Raw genomic sequence first — 14755 nt, 5'->3', positions numbered from 1 at the left:
AGTGTCTTGCAAACTGGAATTTACTTTACAATAAGACATTCTTTTAAATTGTGTTGTTTTTCCCTTTGCAAGCACATTACGTTTTATTGACTAAAAGCAAACCCAGCAACAAGTATTTAACATATTTAAGCAGGTCAGCATTTAAATTACAGATTTCTTCCTCAGTCACGCTGGCAAGGGGTGAGCAATGCTTCACAAATAGGCATCAAACATTTTTTCAGTATGATAGCTGTGTAAAATTCCAATTCTTCTGTATCCACCAGGCTGATTTCTCTTACAAGTTGAATTAAAACTTTGTGGGTTGGTTCCTACCTTTTTTTTTTTTATATATATATATGAAAAATGCGGGAGAGCTGTGAAATGCACCATCTGTTTGCAAACCATGTCAGCTGGCAGAGAGATGCTCATCACCCTTGCCTCTCTTACTGCAGTTTTAGGCTGGAATAACACCATTGACTCAGAATGAATTACTTGTGATTTAATCTTGTTTAAGCAGAAGAAGTCACAATGACAGTGCACAGCATTCTAGAGAACTCTTGGTGTTGATTTAAATTGCAATCCATTTAAGCTTCGACCTCAGCTCATTTGAGCTGTCAACAAAAATGCTTATTAGGACTTGGACTGAGAATAGTGGTTGGAGGAACTGCCTTAACACCCCAGACTTTCTGTTTCTGGGACAGTTGCATCTCAAAGACATTAAAAATTATTCTGTTCAACCATCTTTGGGGTTTTTTATCAATCCTGTCTGCATGTCTCAAAGCAAATGCATTGGTGTTCCCTTGTAAAACTGAAACCAGGTATTTCTATTATTTCCTCTCTGCAAATAAGAATAATTTGCCTCATGGAAGGCAGAAAAGATCTGTAAGATCTGTAAAAGATCTGTAAGAACCACGATGAGTTTTAAACACTACATCCTTCTTCAAGACTCAGATAAATTTCAACACCAGATTTTCTCTATCTTCTGTTCTGTGTTCCAGTTTCCCTTCTGAACAGCCAAATTAAAGCTGAAACTAAAAATGAAAATTAAATTTAAAATTAAAAGCTAAAATTAAAACTAGAAAAATAAAAATAGGAGAAGGGGTTCACTGTAGTTAAGAAGTAGAGTTTGAAAATTACAGAGTTGGAAAGAAATCTTGCACTAACAGGGGGAGGCTACCACTCCAGTTGTGCAAAAGATGAGAGCAGGTCTATGGTGTCATGAAAACTGAGTTATTATTCAGGAAGATTTTGCTTGAATATATTTTTTTTTTACTGTTATCTCCATTCCTACATGGAGGGTGATGTATCCAGCCAAGTGTAAACATTTGTATCTGAGATGTTCACTCCAGGCTTCCTTTATAATTAGTAAAGATCAATAGGCATTTCTGGAGTGCAGGTATTTTGGTTTCAGGTAGATGCTGACAGCCAGTTAGATCAGTCAGACCTTTAATAAATGACAGAAGCTCAGGCAGGTGAATTGTACCTTGTATTCAGAGAAGCATAGAGTCAGGGGGATTAGGGGTTAGCCTTTGGGTCTTTTAAGGGTATATATTCATATCTAAGTGATGTAAATTTTTTGGGAACTTAACTGCTGAAGAAAAAAAAACAACCTATTTTTCTTTCTGATCAGAAATATTTAAATTATTCTGTAACAAGCATTTATCTGTATAAAGTAGCTCTCTCCGAGTCCCAGTCTCAGTAGTTTCTGTAGGCTGGAGGGATTGATATCTTTTGTAGTATGTGGTTTTCCTCATTTTGACACATTTGGGGATTAAAAGAGAAGAATTAAGGAAAAAAAATATCTCAGAATATTCATTGTTTGATTGAATTCTTGGACTGATGGATCAAATCCAAAGACAATTTTTTGCAGATGTTGAGCATCTCTGCCCAGATTCCTTGTTCTGTCTTTAGGATTCAAATGCACTTTAGGCTCTTTATAAGTAAAAAGGGAGGTACTCTGGCCCATCTTCATAGAAAACGAACCTGTGAAAGATCTCAAGTGCTCCATGATTCCTGATCTCCTCCACCAAGCACTGAAGAAGTTAAGGATGCCTTCATCCAGCACCTGGAGTTAGGTGTGGTGACTTCATTCATAGAGTTGGAAACTGAAGATCTTGCCTAGGACACCAAACACCTCTCAGTGGGTTTTATGAGCAGTCCTGTTTTTCTTGCTTGTATTTCTAGTGAAAATGTTCAGTTACAGGCATCTGAAGAAACACATCTGGGGGTTCCAGTGACACTGGCACTGAGCAGCTCTTGGATCCTGAGTAATATTAAAAGACAGTCACAAATGTCAAGTAAATGCAGACAGTTCCACAGCTAATCATGACTAATGTACAGTTTGTAAGTTAGGTAAGAGTTTTGTAAGAAAAGGCAGTGCAAATGTTGGGGTTTTTTTCATTTCACCATTCTTCTAAACACCAGCTGAATTTATGCCTTTTATCTCCTTTACAAAAATTCTGCATTAGAGGGAAATTTGAACATGGGACTGAATTATTTGTTTTCAAGTAGGGAAGATTGCCCTAAGGTGAAGAGCCCAGAAACCATTTGGGTTATGTGAATTTTTGAGGCTGTAAGTACTTCTGCATTTGCTGTTCAGGAAAAATTCTATCTGAAATACTGAATCTCAAAAGCCAAAAAAGAAGACCAAGTAAATCAGAATTGCCTAACAGAAATATTTTCTGTAGAGAGTGGTATAGAACTTAATCAACTTGAGTGAGCAATTAAATATTTGTCAATAATTGGTGAGATTTTTTCCTCTCTTCTACAGTTAGTCCATTTTTCCTTTTTGATAAAACACTTGCTCTTTTAACAGTGGAAATGAGATCCCTGACATTATCTAAACTCCTCCTTTAGATATATTCACATCTGTACATCTGTAAGAGCCAGATCCAAACTTCCCAGAGATGTATAGTGACAGGAGAAGGGGCAACAAACACAAGATGAAATTTCAATGAGGTTTAAGGAAAAAAAGTTTCACCTTGAGGCTACTGACATTGAAGGGTGGAGGTCTCTAGTCCAGAAGTGTGGGAGATTCTCCATCCTTGGAGTTATTCTGATTTTGAGAAAAATTGTGAACCTCATCTAATTAAATTTGTTTTGAACAGGGCATTGAACTAGATGACCTCAAAAGATCCTTTTCATCCTAAAATATTCTAGGAATATATGAATCTTTGCATAATAACATTTAATAAAACCAAGCCTTGACAATGCAGAGCAAGTTTTTACTCATTCCAATTTATTCTTAATTTGCTGTCATCTTTGCTTGTTCTTTCCTTCATAAATGTTTCCTGTTTGTTCTGGTTTCATTTGTTTGCTGTCTCCATTTACTGCCACCTGTTTTGCAGATTTTTAATAACACTTAGCATTAGCTAAAGTTAAAAATGTAATGAACAAATGCATTCACAAGTTTTAGATTCAGTAAGGAAGGCTTACTGAATACTTAATTTACTGAATATTAACTGATTTGGCTGAGAATTAGAACAGTTGATTATGTATATTTTATTTAGGATAAAATGTTAGGACTTCCATTAGAAAATATTTGCCAAATAGATTTGTTGGTGCTGGGACTTCTCTGAAAAGTTGAAGTGGGGCTTTCTCTGGAAGACTGCTCTGGAGATTCAATTTTTATTTCATTGCATACCCTTGTAAAGTCCTGAAACGTGCTCAGGGAATCAGAGAAAGGAATGTTTCCACTTCTTCAGCAGAACAACACCGTAAGGACCCTCAGCTGTGAAGAAGTGAAAGCCTTTTAGCACATCAGAAGTGATGAATATCTGGAATGATCAAGCCCTTGCTCTGCTTCTATGACACATAAAATATACATGAACAAGTGCAGGCAAACATTAGGATGCAAGGAACAATTGTCCTGGTACTTCTTCCATTCAGTTTGTTTTATTCATTTTAACTCTGTTTGATGTATTGTTTCCAAGCCCTTTCCTGAGAAAATCCAGCCATGTCTGTAGAGCCTTCAAAGTGTCTCTGTGCTGACCTGGGCAAGCAGAACTTTAGAGATCTGCAACCAGCTGGAGGAGCAAATCTGCCTCAAAATGTGATGGATCCTCCCAGCTGAAGACACGGAGATAAGTCCCAGACAGATAATGTTCTGTCACAAGTTAAGAAAGAAGTTGGGAAAATATCTTATTTCTCAGTATTGCAATCCAACCCCCTGCATTATGCTGGTTTTGTTTTCATTGTGACAAAACCAGGAGGAATAGCAGGAGATAACACATTCCTATGGAAAGATTTTAGTATTTCTGTGCTTTATTGACTTTTTTTATCCAAAGTTTCCTGCATTTTATCACTGAGAGTACAATTTCCAGCCAACCAGACATGATTTGGACTCCCTTCAGGTAAGACTGTAAGAAAGACATGCTTTTCTTATTATTATACCTGCTCTCTAGAAACTAAAGAACAAAAGGTTTGCTTCCAAAAGTCATTTTGAAAGAGCACAAATTATTTTATGCTTCTAAAAATCATACCTGTCTTCACATTGCATACTACTCAAGTCAGGAGGAGGAAAATCAGTAGCACAGACTACTTTGATATCCTGTATTTCCTCTTTCAGATTTAACTGCAGTTGGATATGAAATTTGTACTTAGATACTTTTAACAGTCCTGTCTGTGTTCTTCACATCAGGTTCAGATAATGTTACAGGTTCTGTAGAATTCTGATGTATGAATCCCTGTGTAAAATGTGTGTGAAATCCTGGCAATACACAGACCACTTACATAAAATCTTGTATTAATGAATTTTTTTACTGGGACTGATGCTGGGCTTCCACAGATTTCCTCTAATTTTCTTAAGTAAGACTCCTGGCAGTATCACAAAATTTTTTGTTATAGTTTGAGGTAGCCTGTCCTGTAAATAGAGTTCAGACTTCATCTTTGCTGCAGACATTTTAGTTTCTCCTCGAAAATTAGTTGGAAGCCTCTCTTCAAATCAGCCATATTAAAGTCATATTAAAGCTGATAATCAGTCAAGAATTCAGATCAAGCCTGTCCATGGGACAGAATGATTTCGAGGTTGTAAACATGGTTGTACTATTTTTTTTTTCTGCCATTCCTAATGCAGCTGTGATGGCCATTAGGGCATCATTTGTTTGTGACAGTGCATCCCAGGAATCATCCTCCAGGAAATTGTTGTATGCAGAGTGTGGAAGATTTAGAAGAAAACCTTGAGCCACCAGGACAGGAGACTCATCCCTATGTCTCTCAGTTGTAGATTCCTGTAGAAAGTGTTTCTTTATATTCAACACCAGGAAAGCAAACATGTCCCAGACACAGCCATAGGGCTGTAAAGCTGCAGAGTGAAATACTCATCCTATCCACAGAATTCCTTTGGCTTCACCAACTGAGGATTTTATCCTTGGTCTGGGGAATTGTTCCAGATGTTTGGGCATTCAGACTGATGTCAAATATCCCAGTTCAGTAACAGACTGTGAAGGTTTTGAGGCAGTGCTGTAGCATGAGGATGACTGGCAAAGCAAACTTATTTACAGAATTCTGTGCTCTGTATGATCTCTTGTCCTTGCAGCAGTTCTGTTACATGATATGAATTGTGTTGCTTTGGCATCTTTTTCCTGCTGGGCAGTGGCAGATAATGAGCAGAAGAAAAAGAACTGGGTCTGAGAAGTTTTTCATTATGGGTCAAAATATTGTCCCCAATTAAATGCTAAAAAGAATGTAACAGTATTTTTGTTAAACATTGAGGACATAAACTACAGTATGCTTGGTATCTACAAGGAAATTGTGAATCTTGTGTTATAGCTTTAATACACTATTGAAAAAGTAATTTATTGTCTGTAAATGCAGCTGATGAGTAGAAAAACTTTAATACCAAAAATACTAAAATATATTTTTCACCTTTGGGACCTGTTAGTCTGGAGAGAAGACAGTAGGAATAACATTTCATAAAAAGAACTGGATGACATTAGCTTTTAATTGTTTCCAATTGTCTTTTTTTTTTTCATTTAGCCCCTTCAGTTGTTTAAATATGAGCCTTCATGCTAGCTCATTAGAAGGACAAACCCTGACAATATGGAATATTTTTATTGATACAAAAATGACACTTTGATAAAAGTCCAAAGGGCATTTGGTGCATTCATAGAATCATAGAATAGGCTGGGTTGGAAGGGACCTCAGAGATCATCGAGTCCAACCCTTGATGAAGTACCGCCACAGTCACTAGACCATGGCACTGAGTGCCATATCGAGTCGCTTTTTAAATGTCTCCAGGGACGAAGAGTCCACCACCTCCCCAGGCAGCCCGTTCCAATGTCTGATCACCCTTTCCGTGAAAAAATTCTTTCTAATATCCAATCTGAACTTCCCCTGGCACAATTTAAGACCATGCCCTCTTGTCTTACTGAGAGTTGCCTGGGAAAAGAGATCAACCCCCGCCTGGCTCCATCCTCCTTTCAGGGAGTTGTAGAGAGCAATGAGGTCACATGTACAGCAAATCATACATAAAAACAGATGGACTAAGGAAAGGAAATAAGTGTCTTAGTCCTGCCTAAAACTAGGAGGAGGGAAGAGAGGACAAAGCCAGGATGAATAAAGAGGCAAGTGATGATGACACTGAAGGACATGTTTCAGTTGCTCAGCTGAGTAGTCAAAAAGATATTTTTTTTCCCCTCAAAAAAAAAAGAAAAAAGAAAGAAAAAAAAGTATTTGTAAGCTTTCTGGCACCCACTGTGAAATTTAAGTGCAGTCTCCAGTAGCTGAACATTTCTGAGTTGGTTTGTGGCTTGCTATGCTGGATGCTTACAGAGAGAGAAGTTATTGCTGGGCTCCTGGTGGGTAGTACTGCTGGGTACATTTGAAGATATTTGGGTCATATTCTTTAACTTTACAGAATTAGTAATCTTATTTTATCATAAATATGGATTAATTAATGAACCATAACCTCCCTCCCCCCCCCCCAATTTTAGTGATATCCAGCATTGAACTGTATTATATATTTTATTTATGTATTTGGTTTAGTTACATGTTAAGTATTCTTCTCAAAGCAAATTAACTGGGATTTCATTTTGTGGTTTATCCTTTGTGTTTTAAAAATGCCTACCATTAGTAAATCAACTGTGTAAGTGCATCTCTACAAATTTCCTATATTATGCCTGTTCATCTTTTATGGGAATGCCAGTAGTGGGAGTATTTTTATATGCTTATGCTTTTTCAAAGTGGCACAAAGCAGTGGGTAACCATTTTACCTTATAGATTAAATATGTTTACAATGGCAGTAGTCCCCAGAAGCCAGAAGATAGCCACAGTTCCTGGTACACTTGTGTGCTTTCTGTTGTCCTCAGAGATGGCAGCTAAATAGGGTTGGGAGCCCCATGGGGTTTGTGTCTGCAACTGAAAAAATGCAGGTGGGGACAATTCCTCATGGCCTGGCCCCCTATAAAACACAGATACCCTCAAAATGCATTAAATACTCAGTGTGTATAAAGGAGTAAACTACTTACAATTCAATATGAAGCTAAATGGCTAGGAAAAGAGTCTAACAATTTGTTCTCTCTTTTCAACACCGTTGTGGCCACCTTAGATTCCAAGCAAGGATATTTTTGCTTGTTGTGACATTTCAAACATGCAGGATATTTTCCTCACAACGGCCCCATATCTAGCCAAAACCTTATGTGGATTTGCAAGTGACTGACTGAAATGCTGCTTCAGCCATCGTGTAGTAATGCTGATAAATAGCAGATGTCTCCTACCATGGGGAGGAGTGGATCTGAATAGCAAACAAGCCATTCTGGCACTGCCTGCCACTAATAGTATCATGTTTTATGTATGAAATGTGCCACAGAAATGTAAGACATAAGTATTATGAATAAAATCTTTTTCTTACATCTATCTTGCATACATATGTAGGACTGGATTTACTATTAAGCACAGCTGAGAAGAAAATGTTCTGTTGCATAAGAATGTCATCTTGGAATATAGTATTTCTGATTCTCCCTCCAGATTCATGTAACTTTAGTTACTCTGGAGGCTGTTAATTGACTTTTGGGCTGTGGTAACAGCAGTTGTACCTCACCACAGAAGTATGAATTTGCTCTAAAAAAGAGTAGAAACAATGAATGCACCCAGAATTCACAGAGAGCCTTAAGGGCTTGGCAATTCCTAAATTACCTACTAAGGGCAGACAAACGAGGTCTTGGCCAAGGGTATTGGAAGGGTTACAGGTTTTTTTCAACTTGTTAAATAAATGGCAATTATTCTTTTCAATCTGTGACAAGTCATGCAGAATAAGATCTTTATCAATAGTTATTAATTGTTTGCATTCATACCTCTCAAGGTTAATATGGGCCATTGGTATCATCTAAGCTGTCATCTGCCATAACTGATGCAAAGGCTTTCTGAATTAATGTGCATTAAAAATGTCCAATAGTAACACTTAAGCTAGATTGTACATATTAAAAAAAACATCCAATACTGATTTGACAATTTCTAGAGATAGAATCACTGTCTTTCATGAGCTCTTGTGATTAACTAATATCACTGCTAGAAATTTGCAGTTAATTAATAACTGAAATTACCCTCTTCACCTTTCTGTTATATCTTTGCCTAATCTGTTGAACATGAAATGTTATCAGCCTTTCTTTTACTATGTACTTGCTGACTTTGATCAACACATCTTTTAATTGTGCACTTTATTAATGGAGAAAACAACTGACTCTGTCTTTTCCAGAAAAGTTGTTTTTTTTTTATTGAGGTTCTTTAAATGCTTTCCAGTTCCTCAGTGTTGATTTTGCATTGAGGACTCATTCTTCCATAACTGTGGATGCACAATAAAGTATCAATATGGTAATTAAACCAATTTCATCAATGTTCTCCCCTTGATGTACTCAGTGATTTCCTAGGATCCTGCATAGGATAAAGTTCATTCATGGAGAAGCCAGTATCATCTGCTATAAAGTTGGCCAAGCTGAAATCTGCATTTCAGACCTTTACCAGCTTATATCAATCACTTGCCCTTTGAATGACTTAGCATTTTCCCAATTGTTACATTAACTTCAAAATTCATCTGTTAGGTGACTTTTTTACCAAGAAATATTAATATTGTAAAGCTGATAAATGGTTTCTCCAAGAGCCCACTGCAGAAGTCACTGTGTAGCAATTCTTTTTTTTTGCTTATACATTTTTTGAAGCTTTATTATTAGGAAATTTGTAATCATTCTGTATATGCCTTTTTAATTTTGTATCAGCTGATTTTTTTTTTATCAAACTGTTATATAATACCAAAGCACTTTTCAAATGTCCAGTTACACCAACAGCATTATTTTCAGCAATCCAAAGTTTAATCTTACCATAATATCTAGGCTACTAAGAAGATATTTTTACCCACAGATCTATTTGTTCACCATTAACTGTAGTTTCCTCCTTTTATTTATGGAGTCTGTCATAGACATTGCATGATTTTATTAAAGAATGCTGTCAGCTGAACTGGCCTACAATTTCTCAGGTCATTCTAATTGCCCTTCTCAAACATATCCAGAGTAGGAGCTATCTACAATGCTTTTGATGTCTTCTCCCACTTTTCAAGTTTTATTAAATTCATCAGTATTTATATAGAGCATTTGTAAACATCCAGCTCTGTTAAAACTACCTCTATTGCATCCTGGTTCACTGGAAATACAGATTTTTTTGGTTTCCTTTACTTTATCAGGTATATTTCTGATTATAATCTCTGGAAGTTAAATTTCCTCCTTTCTAAAAACTGTGGTGTAATTCTTCCCCATTACAGGGGTGTGAAAACACAGGGAGAATTCTTTTTATTTTCTTTACTGCTAAGGAGAAAAATTTCCAGGTTTTTTTGTCTCCTGCTTCTCCAGCTATTTTGATGTTGTAATTCTTGTAATTTTACTTAGTCTATGTGGATATGGAGAAAAAGCAAGAAATCTTGACTGCCAGAAGAATCTGGGAAATCCTGCATTTAGTGCAGGGAAAATGCAACTTATAAGCAGATCAAAAACTCCTCAAAGCATTACAGATTTTGGGGGGAAAAAAAAGGAAAACTGAAATTATCTTCTTGGCCCTTAATAGGCTCTGCTGGTCCAATGCAACCCTTCTATTCACTAATTACAAAATTAGCTTGAAGCATTTGTTTATTTGTTTTTCTGAATGTTTTATGCTTTCCCTGGGTAGTTTTAACCTGGGTTAGTGTTCAGGTCCAGTGCAGTGATTCTTAGGTTCCTCATGGATTTTTCACTTTTTTTTATTTATTATTCTTACAGGCCAATAACTGAAAGTTATCTCTTATGTTTAAGAGGACTTTTTTTACTAAATGGGGGCAAACATCTTTGCAAAAGATCGAAGTAGGAGAACACTATTGCTTTGTGTAGCAAGTGAAAGCCTGCACCTCCACATTTGAAATGTTAACCTTCCTTCTTATTTTTTTCTTTAATTATTATCATTATTATTAACATTATCTGTTTGGGAAAGTGCATATGTTTCTGTGCCCAGATTTTGGAAGGAATTAAGGCACTAAGGATTTGATTCACTACTTCCAGCTTTATGCAGCTCTGCTGATTACAGAGCTCAGCTTAAAACTGGAGCAGCACAGTGGTGTAGTAAGATCTAAATGTTAATTGAAATGATCTTCATTCAGTTTAATTCTTCTTTACTGAGCAATAATACAAGTGAGGAGCTGGAGGCAAGAAGAAAATCACTGGAATTGCTTAGGTAGCCAAATTTGATACGTGGGATGGAGACCAGCAGACTTTGGATACCACTCACAGCCTAATGCTTTTATGGGGGTTTTATGTCTCTTTTCTGAAGCCAAGGCTTGAAAGCATTTTACAATAAGAGTGGATATTAAGGGCAAGGAGTAAGTATTTGCATGTAAAAATGTGATTAATGGTGGTGAAAATAGGGAGCTCTTAGCCATGGTAACAATAGATTGAAACTGGAGGTAAAGTGGCATCAAAATATGGAACATGGTTTGCTGAAAGACATGATTGCAATCCACATCCAGTCCTGCTGTACCTGCTTCTGCACACCTTGATCAATAGACACCATCAAATTACTTGTGTTTAATGATGTGTTGTTTAAGCAACCTTTATCTGGGTTTAGGCAACTAATTTAGGAGCCTCTTCATTTGAAAATGCTTCCTTTACTCATTCTGTTCCCTAAATATGCACCATGTGAAACAGTCACCAGAATTCCTTGATAAAGAAGCACTGGAAAATGTGAGCCAGCTCATTCAGGAACATGTAATATAGGCTTGATCCAATGAGTTTGTCCCCATTGATTATAAGGTAAATACTGTTTTGATGGGATTGCTTTATATTCAATAATAATCCACCAGTGTTTCAGAAAGAATCATTTAACAATGAATAATGCTTGATTGTAGATCTTTGCAATAAATTAGAATATCCTAATTTAATAGAGTATGATCTGTTATTTGGCAACAAACATACAGATTGCCTTATAAATCATGCAGTAGCATGGTTATAGTATAACACTACACTGAATTATATTTCATTACTGCCTATTGAACAGTCATGTTTCTGCCATATAATGTAATTTTCCATCTTTTAACTTGGTTCTTTTACTAACAGAAAATGAAAAGAAAATACAAATTAGTCCCGAGGAAAAATATTTACTGGGGGCAGGAAATTAACTATGGGAATTGCACCAAGTACATGAAAATCATTAAAAAGCTTTTTTTTTTTTTTTTGGTTTTCATCTCACTGTATGTAGCAGTTTAGGTATTTAATGAATTACAATGAGGAAATAAAAAACGATAGGTAAGTCTATAGATTACTGTGGTTCCAGACACAGGCTTTCTGTAATGTCTGTTCTTGTTCACATCAGTCACTGACACTTCAGAAGGAGGTTTCTCCTAAACTCTTTTATTAATGATACAAAATACTTGAGGTGAATTCTAACATGATTTTTTGTTATTGCCCTATGAATATTTATCCTCCTTACCTTGCTTAAAATTCATGTTAAGTAATCCTGTGCTCCCAAAATATGGCACAGGAAAGGTGTGGAGGGAGACAGACCTTTTATGCTGCGTGAAAAAAGCTAAGAACTTACTGAGCAATTGGAGTGGAATTAAAGAGTTAAAATAAAATCAGATGCCAAAATGACTCTACAAACTAGGAAAACTAAAAGGCTTCCTCCCAGAGAGTGTAACCCTCTTTTTCAGTATTTTGGGAAGGGGATAACTGAATATCCTAAACAATGACCTGGGTTGCTACAGTACTTAACGAGTGTCTCTTTAGCACCTGCTAATCTGAGATGTCCCCTTGGGTTTGGCAGGTGCCTAATTTAAATTTTGAAACTTTGAGACCTTGCTTTGGTTGTCCAGTTATCTGCTTAAACACTTTTGAAAAATTTGGTTGGGGATGTGCACCTGATTTCAGTGTATGCTGGAAACTTGTTGAGTGGAAGTCCCAGGCGTGTGAAGTTCAACAAGTTCCTAAGACCTCTTCCATCCAGAGGACCCAGGAACCTTAGGCAGCTTGTGCATGGGAGTGAGATTCCTTGTGAGCATAAGTAGCTGAAATAGCTACAAAACCCTGCAGTTTACTGTTTTGTCTTTTTATTTCTTTAAGGTTTTCAAAAATCTCCTTTCATCTTTTTCAAGTGGGGTTCTCTAACAAGCTCAGCACTGGCCTCCCACTGTTCCTGTAGCTACCACTGGGGGTGTTATGGTGGACTTGGTAGGAATAATTGGAACAAACCTAAACACTTGGGAAAAATCCTTTTTGACCTGCTTTGTGGTCTCTGACATGTAAAAGTAACTTTTTAAAGGTTTAAGGGAGCAGCAACTTTGTGGGGAAAAGAAAGAAAAGAATAAAATTCAATTGTAGAAAAAAAATGAACATCAAAACCCAAAACACCAGCTTTTCCTTTGAATTATAAAAATAATTTAATGTGAGGTACTGAATCCTACACTTCAGTGCCCATTGTTGCCAGTGCTTGCTACTCCAAACTACTTGATTAATCCCCAAGGAGAGGATTCATTTCCTCTTCAATGAGCTCTGAGACCACCCAGACCTTCAGTCAGGAAATGTGATCCAGTCAGGGTGTAACCTTGCTGTATTTCATTGTCTTTTCTGTTTGTAGCTGGACAGTGCCACTTCCCTCATCCAGGCAGCTAAAAACCTGATGAACGCTGTGGTCCTTACAGTGAAAGCATCTTATGTGGCTTCTACAAAATACCAGAAGGTTTATGGCACTGCTGCAGTGAACTCCCCTGTTGTGTCTTGGAAGATGAAGGCCCCCGAGAAGAAACCTCTTGTCAAGAGAGAAAAACCAGAAGAATATCAGACACGAGTGAGAAGAGGGTCCCAGAAAAAACATATTTCCCCTGTACAGGCCTTAAGTGAATTTAAAGCTATGGATTCATTCTAAACCACTGAGCTTTACCAGGAGGGTTTTATATTCTTTTTGTATGCATACCTGCTGACTTGTATGCGTCTGGCATGGGGGGGCTGGGGGGAAGCAGTGTCAATTTGCATGCAACCTGGGACTCTCTACTGAATTATCTCACTTTCTGCAATGCCAAAATTCAGGGCATTCTCTTCTGATGTTAAATGGACTTCTTTCAAACTTACTTTTTCAACTAAACGATAGGATTGAATTGGCCAAAGAATTTGCATCGCGGGGGTACTTTTGGGTTCAATAAGAAATTCGAGTCTAAACCCAGAAATGTTTATGCATGCAAGAAACATTAGGTTGGCAGGTATATTAAGTGAAAAAAAAACAAAACAATGGAATTGTAATGGTAGACCATAAAAGCTTGTATTGCTTCTGTTCCAGTGCAAAAACGTACTAGCCAATATGCTTAAATGTGTGGCCCAATAACTAAATGATATAACTTTTGAGTCATCTTCATTATAGTATGTGAATCTTCAAAAGAGATACAAACTAATTCATCTTAAAAATGCTTCTTTTAAACCACGTTTTGTTCTTTATATTCTAGTAGTGTTATGATTGCTCACATTTCAATTAATCCCATTAATATGACCAGAGGTTTACTTTTGCCAATTGAATTCCTTATGGTGGAGTATGAAGCACAATATGGTGATTGACATTGCCTTTTATATTATGATTATTATTATAATATTAGTAATAGAAGACCTGGTGGTGGAATCTTTAGAGACATGGAAGCTGACGGTGTGAGAATTTAGAGGCAAATATGTAGGTGTAGTTTGGATTACAGGTATCTGACATACCATTGTAACCACTAACTCTTAATAAACTCATTTAACCTTGGAATCCTCAATATGGCTCATCTCTTTTAATGCACAGCTGTCTCCTGCATCCTGGCTGATGTAGACAGTGATTAATTTTGCCTCAAGTGTGTCAAGTGTGGATTGAAGTTATTTGTTTGAACACCTCAGAAACAGCATAAAGATAAATCAGTTTTATTAAGCTTATAAGGTTGACATATCAGAAGCTTGAAAATAATGTTGTGCCACACTTATAGACCTGTATAAAATCTACTGGGCAAAGAAATGCAGTATTTACTCCTCTTCCCTTTTAGTCCCAAGTTAAGTTGCCTTAACTACTGAGATTGTATTATTGTTATGAAAAAGTCTTAGTATATATAAAATAGTAAGTGTTATTATAGTTAAATATTAATAACCTAAGAGAACATTCATCAGGGATTTAAAACACTATGATAAACAATGATGTGCACCATAAGTGACATGGGAGCTTTTTTGAGAGGCGTCTGGATGCTTGTCTCAGATATTCTGATTATTCCTCAAAATAGCATCATACCAAATTTTGTTCTATTGCCCTCCTACACGATCTT

At 36.7% G+C, this 14755-nt stretch overlaps 1 protein-coding gene across 1 annotated transcript in view; it reads left to right on the top strand.

Annotated features, from left to right (window-relative positions):
• Window positions 1–14221, top strand: part of CTNNA2 (catenin alpha 2) — a 381969-nt gene extending 367748 nt beyond the window's left edge. The window contains 1 exon segment of the mRNA XM_030450894.1: window positions 13060–14221. Within this exon segment, the coding sequence (XP_030306754.1) occupies window positions 13060–13347 (288 nt within the window). The 3' untranslated portion in view covers window positions 13348–14221.
• The last annotated feature ends 534 nt before the right edge of the window (window positions 14222–14755 follow it).

Source organism: Calypte anna, chromosome 4B (genome assembly GCF_003957555.1).
Source record: "Calypte anna isolate BGI_N300 chromosome 4B, bCalAnn1_v1.p, whole genome shotgun sequence".
Lineage (NCBI taxonomy): Eukaryota > Metazoa > Chordata > Aves > Apodiformes > Trochilidae > Calypte > Calypte anna.
The sequence above is the reverse complement of the archived record's forward strand: the minus strand, read 5'-3'. Positions and strand labels throughout refer to the sequence as shown.